We start from the raw sequence: 13,529 nt of genomic DNA, 5'->3' as shown, positions 1-13,529 counted from the left end.
GGTGACATTCAATTGTTCTCCCTCAAGTAAAAACTTTCCTATATTTGTACATTTAGTCACCATCATTGTCTATTGTAGGTTTCACTATGTTATACAGTCCTAGTTTTTATCCTCTGTCTTCTGGTGTCATACATGCTCCTAGCTTTTCTCTTTCAATCATACTTACATTCAGCTTTGTTCATTATACTTCAGTATTGTGCACCATCAGATAATATTGTGCTATCCATTTCTGGATCTTTACAATCAATCCTGTTGAATGTTCTGCTTTCCTTCAGCATCAAGTGCCCAAACTCTTCCTTCTTTCTATCTCCTGATAATTTGTGTTCTCAACTTCAACTCTCAGAGTTTGCTCATTATAGTTAGTTCGTATTAGTGAGACTATATAGTATTTGTCCTTTTGTTTCTGGCTTATTTCACTCAACATAATGTCCTCAAGGTTCATACACATTGTTGCATGTTTCATGACTTTATTCTGTTTTACAGCTGTGTAATATTCCATTATACCACAATTTATCCACTTTACCGTTGATGGACATTTGGGCTGTTTCCATCTCTTGGCAATTGTGAATAATCCTACCATAAACATAGGTGTGAAAATGTCCATTTGTGTCCCTGCTTTTCAGTACCTAGTAATGGGATTGCTGAATCATATGGCAATTCTATACTTAGCTTCCTGAACAACTGCCAAACTGCCTTCCAGAATGGTTTGCACCATTCTGCATTCCCACCAACAGTGAATGAGTGTACTTATTTCTTCACATCCTCCCCAGCACTTGTAGTTTTCTATTTTTTTAATAATGGCCATTCTAGTAGGTGTGAGATGATATCTCATTGTGGTTTTGATTTGCATTTCCCTAATCACTAGTGAACTTGAGCATCTTTTCACATGTTTTTGAGCCATTTGTTTTTCCTTTTTGGAAAAGTGTCTATCCATGTCTTTTGTCCATTTTTTAATTGGATTGTTTGTCTTTCTGTTGTTGCGTTGTAGTATCTCTTTATATATTCTGGATATTAAACCCTTGTCTGATATGTGGTTCCAAATATTGCCTCCCATTGCATAGGTTGCCTTTTTTACTTTCCTGGCAAAGTCCTTTGATGCAAAACAGTATTCAATTTTGAGGGGATCCCATTTATCTGTTTCTTCTTTCATTGCTCACGCTTTGCATGTAAGGTGTAGGAAACCACCTCCTGTCACAGTATCCTCAAGATATTTCCCTACATTTTCTAATAAATATTTTATGGTCTTACCTCTAATGTTTAGGTGTTTGATCCATTTTGAGTTAATTTTTGTATAAGGTGTGAGATAAGGGTCCTCTTTCATTCTTTTGCATATAGATATCCAGTTCTCCAAGCACCATTTGTTGAAAAGGCTGCTCTGTCCCAGTTGAGTCAGTTGACTACCTTATCAAAGATCAACTGTCTATAGATGAGAGGGTCCACCTCTGAACACTCAAGTCGATTCAGTTGGTCAGTACTTCTATCTTTATCCAGTACCATGCTGTTTTGACCACTGTAAATTTGTAATATGCTTCCAAGTCAGGTAGTGAGAAAAATCCCACTTCATTTTTCTTTTTCAAGATATTTCTAGCTATTCAAGTCACCCTGTCCTTCCAAATAAATTTGATTATTGGTTTTTCTATTTCCACAAAGTAAGTTGTTGCGATTGTAATTGGTATTGCATTGAATCTATAAATCAATTTGGGTAGAATTGACATCTTAGCTATATTTAGTCTTCCAATCCATGAACACAGTATGTCCTTCCAGACCTAAATAGGCCTTCCTTAATTTCTTTTAGCCATGTTTGCAGTTTTCTGTTTATAGGTTTTTTAGATCCTTGACTAAATTTTTCCTAATATTTATTCTTTTGGCCACTTTTGTAAATGGAATTTTTTCTTGATTTCTTCCTCAGATTGCTCATTTCTATTATATAGAAACACTACTGATTTTTGCATGTTGATCTTGTATCCTGCCACTTTGCTGTACTCGTTCATTAGCTCTAGTAGCTTTACTGTAGATTTTTTGGGATTTTCTACATATAGGATCATGTCACCTGCAAACAGTGAAAGTTTTACCTCTTCCTTTCCAAACTGAATGTCTTTTATTTCTTTTTCTTGACTAATTGCTCTAGCTAGAACTTCCAGCACTGTGTTGAGTAACATTGGTGACAGTGGGCATCCTTGTCTTGTTCCTGATCTTAGAGGGAAAGTTTTCAGTCTTTCCCCATTGAGTATGATGTTAGTAGTGGGTTTTTTGTATGTGCCCTTTATCATATTGAGGAAGTTTCCTTCTATTCCTATCCTTTGAAATGTTTTCATCAAGAAATCATGCTGAATTTTGTCAAGTGCCTTTTCTGCATCAACTGATCATGTAGGTTTTCATCCTTTGTTCTCTTAATGTGGTATATTACATTAATTGATTTTCTTATTTTGAACCATGCTTGCATATCTAGGCTCAATCCAACTTGAACACGGTGTCTAATTCTTCTAATGTGCTGCTGCATTCAATTTACGAGTATTTTGTTGAAGATTTTTGCAAATATATTCATTAAAGAGTTTGGTCTGTAATTTTCTTTTTCTTGTAATATCTTTGTCTGGCTTTGGTATTAAGGTGATGTTGGTTTCATAGAATGATTAGGTAGATTTCCCTCCTCTTCAATTTTTTTGAAGCATTTCAGCAGGATTGGTACTAATTCTTTCTTGAATGCTTGGTAGAATTCACATGTGAAGCCATCTGGTCCTGGACTTTTCTTTTGGGGGAGGTTTTTTTTTGTGTGTGTTTTGTTGTTGTTGTTGTTGTTTTAATGACTGATTCAATCTCTTGTGATTGGTTTGTTGAGGTCTTTTTTTTTCTCAAGTCAGTGTTTGTTGTTTATGCTTTTCTAGCAAGTTTCCATCTCATCTAAGTTGCGTAGTTTGTTGTCATATTGTTGGTCATAGTATCCTCTCATTATCTCCTTTATTTCTGCAGGGTCAGTAGTTATGTCCCTTGTCCGTTTCTGATTCTATTTATTTGCCTTCTCTGTTTTTCTATTTGTCAGCCTAGCTAAGGGTCCATCGATTTTTATTGATTTTCTCAAAGGACCAACTTCTGGTTTTATATTGATCCTCTCTAGTGTTTTCCTGTTGTCAGTTACTTTTCTTTCTGCTTTAATCTTTGTGATCTCTTCCCTTCTGTTTGCTTTGGGGTTAGTTTGCTGTTCTTTCTCTAGTTCCTCGGGTAAGGAATTAATTCTTTGATTTTTGCTCTTTCTTCTATTTTGATGTAGGCATTTAGGGCAATAAATTTCCGTCTCAGCACTGCCTTTGCTGCATCCCATAAGTTTTGATACGTTGTGTTCTCATTTTAATTTGCCTCAAGATATTTAGTAATTTCTCTTGTAATTTCTTCCTTGACCCACCAGTTGTTTAAGAGTGTGTTGTTGAGCCTCCATATATTTGTGAATTTTCCCACCTTCCACCTGTTATTGATTCCAACTTCATTCCATTATGGTCCAATAAAGTGTTTTGTATTATTTCAATCTTTTTAAATTTATTGAGACCTGCTTTGTGATCCAGCATGTGGTCTATCTTGGAGAATGATCCATGGGCACTTGAAAAATGTCTGTCCTGCTATTGTCAGGTGCAACGTTCCATAAATGTCTGTTAAGTCTAGTTCATTTATCAGATTATTCAAAATCTCTATTTCCTTATTGATCTTCCATCTAGATGTTCTATCTATTGGTGGAAGTAGTGTATTAAAGTCTCCAACTATTATTCTAGAGGTATCTACTTCTCCCTTCAGTGTTGTCAGTGTTTGCCTCATGTGTATTGGGGCACTCTGGCTTGGTGCATAGATATTTATGATTGTTATGTCTTCTTGGTGGATTGTCCCATTTATTAATACATAGCATCCTTCTTTGTCTCTATTAATTGTTTTACATTTGAAGTCTAATTTGTCTGATATTAATATAGCTACCCCTGCTCTTTTCTTGTTTACATTAAATATCTTTTCCAACCTCTCACTTTCAACCTGTTTTTGTCCTTGGGTCTTAAGTGACTCTTTTCTAGATAGCATATAAATGGATCCTGTTTTTTATCCATTCTGCCAATCTATGTCTTTTGATTGAAGAGTTTAATCCATTAACATTTACTCTTTTTTTTATGTTTTTTTTCTTCATTTTATTGAGATATATTCACATACCATGCAGTCATACAAAACAAATCGTACATTCGATTGTTCACAGTACCATTGCATAGTTGTACATTCATCACCTGAATCAATCCCTGACACCTTCATTAGCACACACACAAAAATAACAAGAATAATAATTAAAGTAAAAAAGAGCAATTGAAATAAAAAAGAACACTGGGTACCTTTGTCTGTTTGTTTGTTTCCTTCCCCTATTTTTCTACTCATCCATCCATAAACTAGACAAAGTGGAGTGTGGTCCTTATGGCTTTCCCAATCCCATTGTCACCCCTCATAAGCTACATTTTTATACAATTGTCTTCGAGATTCATGGGTTCTGGGTTGTAGTTTGATAGTTTCAGGTATCCACCACCAGCTACCCCAATTCTTTAGAACCTAAAAAGGGTTGTCTAAAGTGTGCGTAAGAGTGCCCACCAGAGTGACCTCTCAGCTCCTTTTGCAATCTCTCTGCCACTGAAGCTTATTTCATTTCCTTTCACATCCCCCTTTTGGTCAAGAAGATGTTCTCCATCCCACGATGCCGGGTCTACATTCCTCCCCGGGAGTCATATTCCACGTTACCGGGGAGATTCACTCCCCTGGGTGTCTGATCCCACATAGAGGGGAGGGCAGTGATTTCACCTTTCAAGTTGGCTTAGCTAGAGAGAGAGGGCCACATCTGAGCAACAAAGAGGCATTCGGGAGGAGGCTCTTAGGCACAGTTATAGGGAGGCCTAGCCTCTCCTTTACAGCAACCGTCTTCCCAAGGGTAAAACCTATGGTAGAGGGCTCAACCCATCAAACCACCAGTAAAGGCTGTACTTTCTTCAACCGTCTTGTCTTTTGGATTTTATTTGTCATATATTTTTTCATTTCTTACCCTATTAGATAACCTTACTGCTAATCTCCATTTCTACCGTCTTCTCTAAACCTCTCTCTCCTGTCTTTTCCTATCTGTCTGTAGTGCTCCCTTTTGTATTTCTTGTAGAGTAGATCTTTTGTTCACAGACTTTCTCAGTGTCTATTTATCTGTAAATATTTTAAACTCCCCCTCATTTTTGAAGGACAGTTTTGCCAGATATATAATTCTTGGTTGGCAGTTTTCCCTTTCAGTATCTTAAAAATATCATACACTGCCTTCTCACCTCCATAGTTTCTGCTGAGAGATCCACACTTAGCTTATCAAGCTTCCTTGTATGTGGTGGATTGCTTTTCTCTTGCTGCTTTCAGAATTCTATCTTTATTTTAGCATCTGACAATCTGATTAGTGTCTTGGAGTAGGTCTATTTAGATCTATTCTGTTTGGGTATGCTGCACTTCCTGGATTTGTAATTTTATGTCTTTCATAAGAGTTGGGAAATTTTCAGTGATTATTTCCTCCATTATTCCTTCTGCCCCTTTCTCCTTCTCTTCTGCTTCTGGGACACCCATAACATTATATTCATGTGATTCATGTTGTCATTATTTCCCTGAGACCCTACTCATATTTTTTTCATTCCTTTCCCTATCTATTCTTTTGTGTGCAGGATTTCAGATGTCCTGTTCTCTAATTCATGAATTCTTTCTTCCTCTTCAAATCTGCTATTGTATGTCTCCATCATGTTTTTCATCTTTTCTTTTGTGCCTTTCATTCCCATAAGTTCTGTCATTTGTTTTTTCAAGCTTTCGAGTTCTTCTGTATGGACACCCTGTGTCATCTTTGTATACATCATCTCTTTTACCACATTTTCCTTCAGCTCATTGATTTGATTTAGATTTGTTTGAACATTTTTAATTTGTTGTTTCAACTCCAGTGTCTCAGTTGAGGTGTTAGTTTGTTTGTTTGGCTAGGCCATATCCTTGTTCTTCCTGGTATATGCTGTGACTTTTTACTGTTGTCTCCACATCTGATTTTCTTGCTTAGGTTATTCTGGAGGTGATTTTCTCTCTTTTGCCTAGGGTTTTCTTGTTGGTTAGCTTTGTTCTTGTTGGTTGGTTGTTCTTTGTCTCTCTTGCCATCCAGTTGTCAGATTGGCTCTGCCCCCCAGTCTCCACCATAAACCAGGTGCCCACAGTGGCCTGCCTCAGGGATGGAGGCTAAGCCTTGGCACCAAAGCAAAATCTTTGTGGGTAAAAAAGTCTGCTGTCTCCCAATGGTGCTCTGTTTTTGCTAGCCAGCAAGACTTGCATTTGTTTTAGGGCACTGCTTTAACAGGTGGGTTGTCCATATTTCCAAGCCAAAACAGGGATGGGTTCCTATGCAGGGGTCTAGACCAGCTCCAGTGAGACTGAAATAGTATCTGAATAGTCTTATGATGAGCCCTTCAATTCCCTTGTACTTTCCTGTCTGCCCAGCAGATGGTGCTGTTCAGTAACTTACTCATCCTCAGAGGCAGTTTGCCTCAAGAGTCCAAGCTGCCTTTGATGGGGCTGGCTGAAACTGTGGGTTTCCTATGCCCTCAGTTTACCAGCTGAAACCTGGCTCAATGTGGGGCTGTGTCCCCTACTTCATTTGTGGCAGAGGACTCCCCCAGCTGTCCCAGTTTTCTGCCATCCCCCAGGCAAAGATCCAGCCAACTACTGCTGTTTCCCTGAGGGGTGGGGGAAGAGCTTTCAGACCCCAGGCTGGAAAAACATTCTCTGTCCAGGTTTTCTCCAATTCTTTGTCCTTCACTGATCTGGGCCTCAAAAGGTCCTCTCCTGTCCCCTGGATCTCCAAATGGTGGGGCTCCCACTGTTTTTGTTGTTTTGTTTTTTAATTCAGTTTTATTGAAATACGTTCACATACCATACAGTCATACATGGTGTACAATCAACCATTCAGAGTACCATCTTATAGTTGTGCATTCATCACCCCAATCTATTTTTGAACATTTTCCTTACACCAGAAAGAATTAGAATCAGAATAAAAAATAGAAACAAAAAAAGAACACCCAAATCACCCCCCATCTCACCCTATTTTTCATTTAGGTTTTGTCCCCATTTTTCCACTCATCCATCCATACACTGGATAAAGGGAATGCGATCCACAGAGTTTTCACAATCACACTATCACCCCTTGTTATACAATCATCTTCAAGAGTCAAGGCTACTGGGTTGGATTTTAGTAGTTTCAGGTATTTACTTCTAGCTATTCCAATATATTAAAACCTAAAAAGCGTTATCTATGCAGTGCATAAGAATGTCCACCAGACTGACCTCTCGACTCCCTTTGAAATCTCTCAGCCACTGAAGCTTTATTTTGTTTCATTTTGCATCCGCCTTTTGGTCAAGAAGATGTTCTCAATCTCATGATGCGGGGTCCAGATTCATCCCTGGGAGTCATATCCTGCATTGCCAGGGAGATTTACACCCCTGGGAGTCAGGTCCCACGTAGGGGGAAGGGCAGCAAGTTCACTCGCCAAAGTGGCTTAGTTAGAGAGAGAAGGCCACATCTGAGCTACAAAGAGGCACTCAGGGGGAGACTCTTAGGCACAATTATAAGCAGGTTTAGCCTCTCCTTGTAGCAACAAGCTTCAAAGGGGCCAGCCCCAACACAGAGCTCCCACTTTTTTTAAGATTATCTGTTCTAGTTTGCTAATGCTGCAGAATGCAAAACACCAGAGATGCGTAGGCTTTTATAAAACGGGGGTTTATTTCGCTACACAGTTACAGTCTTAAGGCCATAAAGTGTCCAAGGTAACACATCAGCAATTGGGTACCTTCACTGGAGGATGGCCAATGGCGTCCGGAAAACCTCTGTTAGCTGGGAAGGCAGCTGGCGTCTGCTCCAAAGTTCTGGTTTCAAAATGGCTTTCTCCCAGGACGTTCCTCTCTAGCAAGCTTGCTCCTCTTCAAAACATCACTCACAGCTGCACTAAGTTCCCTCTCTTTGAGTCAGCTCATTTATATGGCTCCACTGATCAAGGCCCACCCTGAATGGGTGGGGCCACGCCTCCACGGGAGCATCCCATCAGAATCATCACCCACAACTGGGTGGGGCACATTCCAAGCAAATCTAACCAGCACCAAAACGTCCGCCCCACAAGACTACAAAGACAATGGCATTTGGGGGACAAAACACATTCAAACTGGCACAGTATCCTTGGGTTTGAACTTCTTCATGCTCTGTTGCAAATTAGGTTCCTTTAGGAAGAGATTAGAAGCTATCTGTTCTAAGACCTGCTTCTTCCTCCCCACTGCCACCCAGGAAAATTTTTGAACCAAGGCTCTAGAGCTGAGGGTAGAAACAATTGTATACTATTCTCTGAATGACACTAATGCTTTAGGAGCTGAGTGCTCAGTGGAGGGGGTAGGGCAGTAGCCTCAGGTCTTTTTGGCTTACCTCTCCTAGCATGGAACCACCATCCTACAAGCTAAGGGGAGGTTGATTAGAGTACCAGTATTCTCAGTGGCACTGCAACCATTTTTCATTTTCTCAAATTTGGAAAAAATTTGGCTATTATTTCTTCAAATATTTTTTCTTCCCTCCCTTTCCTTTGTGAACTCCAATTACACGTATATTAAGCTACTTGAAGTTGTCCCACAACTCAATGCTCTATTCATTTTTTAAAAAAGCTCTGTTTCATTTTTGTGCAGTTCCTATTGCTATGTATTTGAATTCACTAATCTATTTGTTTGCAATGTCTAATCTATCATTAATCCTATCCAGTGCATTTTCCTTCTCACACATTGTAGTTTTCATCCCTAGCAGTTTGATCTGGGTCTTTTTTCTATCCTCTATGTCTTCACTTAACTTTTTGAACATATGGAATATATGTAATAATTACTTAATGTCATTGTCTAATAATTCTAACATCTTTGTCAGTTCTCAATCAGTTTCATTTGATTGTTTTATCTCCTCCGTATGGGTTGTATTTTCTTACTTCTTTCAAGGCCTGCTAATTTTTTATCAGATCCCAGACATTGTGAAGTTTACCTTGTTGGATGCTGGATATTTTTCTATTCTTATAAATATTTTGGAGATTTGTCCTAGGATGCCATTTCCTTTACTGGGAACAATTTCTTTTGGATCTTGCTTTTAAGATTTGTTAAAAAATACCAGAGCAGTGTTCAGTCTAGGACTAATTATTTCCACCTCAAAGGCAAAACTTTCTGAATACCCTATCACTACCCTATCAATCTTGAGGTTTTTTCAGACTTGCTGGTGGGAGCAGGCAGTATTTCCTGTCCTCTGTGAGTGTCAGGCTCCATTACCTCTAAACCTTTCTTGTAGTTGTTTTCCCAGCCTTGGGTAATATCCTCACACACATGTACTGATCACTACTCAGCTAAAAAATTAAGGAGGAACCCCTGAAGAACTGTAGAGTTCTCTCTTGTAGTTCTGTCTTCTTCAGTACTCTGTACCGCAAATTCTAGCTACCTTTCCTCCCGCAGACTTTTGGTTCTTTCTTCTCAATTGGGGAAGTTCACAGGCTTTGCTGGGTTCCCTCTCCCTGTACCAGACCTGGAAACTCTCTCAAAGGAAGTAAGCTGGGGTAATTAGAAGGTTCACCTCATTAGTTTTCCATCTCTAAGAAATCACTGTCCTTTGTTGCCTGATGCTGAGTGTCTTATAAACCATTATTTCATATTTTTGTCTGTTTTTTGGTTGTGTCAGGGTAAATCTGGTCCTTGTTACTCCATCTTGGCCTGAGGCCTAAGTCCGTATATTTCAGCTGTTTTTAATCTTTATTTTTATTTTATTTTTCACTTCAGGAGACTACCCACAAAGCCAGTATTTTATTGAGTGGTAAAATTAAGGTAGAAAATGGTCAGATTTATCAAAACCCAGTCACCTGGCTCAAGGATCTTCTAGGAGGCGACAGTTCTGTAACCTGGAATTATGCTTGGAGTAAGGTGGGTCATTCTTAAATTTAATCTCTAACTTTATATTAAGATGGAAATATATATTTTTTGATGATGGAATGATTTCCTTTTATTTTTTTAAGAAATTTGAAAGATCTTCAAGCTTTTTGTTGTCTTTATGTGACTTTCTGTGACATGCTACATGCCTTCTCTTGCAACTCCTATTTGCCAGAATTCCCCATGAGTAGGGCTGCGCAGCTGGATGCATCTCCTTCCTTGTTCCTCACCTAGTCTCAGAAACTTTAATGCTCCGAATTTTATTCCCTCAGTTATTCCCCAATTGTTTTCAGGGCTTTGTAAAACCACATAGAACATTTGGGACCCCTGGTGTATTGATAATTTAATGTTACTAGTATTCTAATCAAATAAAGCAAAATCTTCCCCAAAAAACAAAAGGAATGGGCAAGGTGCCTGAAACCCACAGAAATTATAGTGTATTTTTATGTTTGAACTTTATCTCAGATGTGAATTGCTAGCCCCCAAAGTTAATTCTTTTCATTCAGACTCCTCAGACTCTTAAGAACCATCCTCTCAGTTCTGGTTTCTGAGTTATAAGCCCAGTTCACCACTGATTTGAAAACTAACAATGACTGACACTCTAAGGTCCAATGATCAACCACCTCCAGATGTCGATGGCATAGCCTTGTGAACAGGCTTACAATGACTCAGATGCCTTGAGCTTCCACTACCCATAACAGTAAGCCTCAGCACAGCAGTAATAGGAAGCACAGCTTCCTCTCTTCTTTTTTCTCTAACCCTGTTCTGCCACCTTCCCTCCTAGCCCCTTTTCTGGGTCCCCAAACTCTGCATGCTGGTGTCCTAGACCTTTGTGGCAGGTACTGCCAGCCCTGTATTTCAGTTCCTTCACTTACAGCACATTGTGGATTTTCTCTGCTATACAATCTCTCTGCCTTTTTTTTTTTTTCTCCCCATCCCGGAGTCACCATATTATCCATTTTCATTTGATCTTAGCCCTTTTGTCCAACCCTTTCCATGGATTCCTAATTTATATTTTCATGTTAGTAATTAATATCTTGCTGATGGAAGTTCCTTTTTATTGCAAGTTTTCTTACATTTATGATAGATTATATTGTTTTGCCATACTGAATCTATGCTCACAACATGAATATGGTACTGATTGGGTAGCTTAGGTTCTTTTGAGCTCAACATGCCTGTGCTACAGTGTGCCAGTGATGACTCAATTCTCCCATCCCCTCTTCTCTATTGAACCTGCTGCATCTCCTACCTTTAAATAGCTGGCCGTGACATCATCTGGCTATTATTCTGTACTAATGCCTCATTTATATGTCACATTACCTCTGGTCTTTTCTTTTCAGCCATGTCACTTAGAGTCATACTGTTTTAACACCTATATGGCAGTGGAGCCAAATGCAGATGTGGCCACTAAAATTAGGACAATTCTTGGATATATGATATTCATACAGATTATCTGAGCAGACCATACTAACCACTTTTTCTAGCTTCTTTACGTTGATACTTTAATATCTATAGGCATTCCCAGGTGACCAGGCCTCCTTATCCATCTCTTACTCCTGGATAAGTCTGACTCCATTGTGGGTGTGCCTCTTTCATGTATAACCAGCCATTCCCACACTGGCATGCCCCTGCCCCACCCTTGCACTCTTCCTACAGAAACCACAATTAAAACACTTTCTCACTTGTTCTCTCTGTCCTATGACTGACCCTAGTGTTTTCCCCGACATGGCCCTGTGTGGCATGCTGCCCTCTCCCCAAGGAACTGTGAATATACTAAATCTTTAAAATTTTTCTGGTCTCTCTTGTTCTGCATCTGGCCTTACCATACCCCTCACGAGGTAATATGAACAAAACACAGGCTTAGATAATTAAAATTTTTTTAGGTTATCCTAAAAATGAAAACAGTTTTAAAATTACTGTGGGGTACTCTTGTACTTCTAGTGAATACACTGAACTAGAAACACTGTCCAACTGAGTTTCTTCTCAATATTTAAAAGCCTCTTTTAAAGTCTTCTCTTTTAGAGTTTACCATAGGAACCTCTGCCACCTCTTGTCTTGGGGGTGACTCCTGAATTCACAGCCACTTCCTGATGAAAGGAGCGTTATGCTTCATTGGTAAATGTGAACACTTCTACTGACTAGTTCTGAGAAAATGGTGGAGGTTTGAGGCCAGCAGTAGGTGGCTGTCAGGCAAGAAATGCCAGAAAACTAGGTCTTGCCCCTGCATCAGAGTGACAGAGCCACCAGACACAGAGATGACTCATACCTCCTACGCAGACAGTTAGGCTGCTGCACAGCTTTGCCAAGGAAGTCCTGATGCTTAATCCCAGCAGACATCACTGACTCCACTCTCGCTGCCACAGCCTCCCAGCTGTTAGGCATCATCCTCCTAATGTAACAGAGTAAGCTCTCAGTTGGGAGATAGACCAGGCTTCTAGGCCTGTTTCTACTCTTGATAGTTTTCATAATCTGGGCAGTGGTTTTCAATCCTGGCTACACATTACAATCATGTGAGTAGCTTTTAAAAACCGCAGTGCTTAGTGGACCCCAGTCCCATAGATGCTGAACTAATAGTCTGGGTTGGGGACTAGGCATCAATATGAAAACCTAGCATCCAGCTCTTTCCACATTCCTCTGTTAGAGCTGTTACATAAGTTAGATTTGGATATGACAAGATTTATTTCAGGATTCAGAGTTCAAGTCCTATGCAGAAGTGACAGCTCTGCTCTTAAACTTAAGCCACTGGAGCACAGGCACTATTATGAAATTCATAGTTTATAGAAGTAACTTATTTTGACATTTTTCCTTCAGTAGTCTTATTCAGTAAATCACTCTTACCTTGTGGGAAATAGATTTTAATTCAATGTTTTCTTAAAGCCATCTTCTTTGTATTTTTGAATTAACTCCAGTGGTAGGTTTAACATCTAGGGGGACTCATGATCACTAAGACTGTAAGGTACAAGTTTAATAAGTTATATTGCTCATCACTAACTGATATAAATATTCTTTAAATCTGAGACATAGGTTGAAAACATACTGTTTCATTATGCTAAAGATGCCAGAATGCATTATACCAGAAATAGGTTGGCTTTTACAATGGGGATTTATTAATTTACAAATTTACAGTTCTAAGACCATGAAAATGTCCAAATTAAGGCATCAACAGGACAATACCTTCTCTGAAGAAAGGCCGCTGACATCCAGGGTTCCTCTGTCACATGGGAAGGCACATGGCTGGCATCTGCCTACCCTTCTTTCTTGGGTTTCATTGCCTTCAGGTTCTGACTCTGTCAATTTCTGTGGGCCCTTGCTTGCTTCTTCTGGAGCTTTTCTCTCCAAGCTCTGAGTCTCTCTCTCTCTCCCTCTCCCTCTCATTCTCCCTCTCCCTCTCAGCTCTCTGAGCTCTCTTTGGGTGTTACTGCCTTTTATCCTCTCATAAAGGGCTGCAGTAAAGGATTAAGACCCACCTTGAATAGGGTGGGTCACATCTCAATTGAAACAACCTAAAAGTTCCCACCCACAATAGGTTTGCCACCACA

At 39.5% G+C, this 13,529-nt stretch overlaps 1 protein-coding gene across 1 annotated transcript in view; it reads left to right on the top strand.

Moving 5' to 3' along the window:
* Positions 1 to 13,529, top strand: part of ANKRD31 (ankyrin repeat domain 31) — a 247,134-nt gene that overhangs the window by 191,559 nt on the left and 42,046 nt on the right. Inside the window, 1 exon segment of the mRNA XM_037801810.1 lies at positions 9,844 to 9,984. Coding sequence (XP_037657738.1) covers positions 9,844 to 9,984 — 141 coding nt within the window.

The sequence above is a fragment of the Choloepus didactylus genome, chromosome 13 (assembly GCF_015220235.1).
Source record: "Choloepus didactylus isolate mChoDid1 chromosome 13, mChoDid1.pri, whole genome shotgun sequence".
Classification (NCBI taxonomy): domain Eukaryota; kingdom Metazoa; phylum Chordata; class Mammalia; order Pilosa; family Megalonychidae; genus Choloepus; species Choloepus didactylus.
Note: the sequence above shows the minus strand (reverse complement) of the source record. Positions and strands in the feature narration are given on the sequence as shown.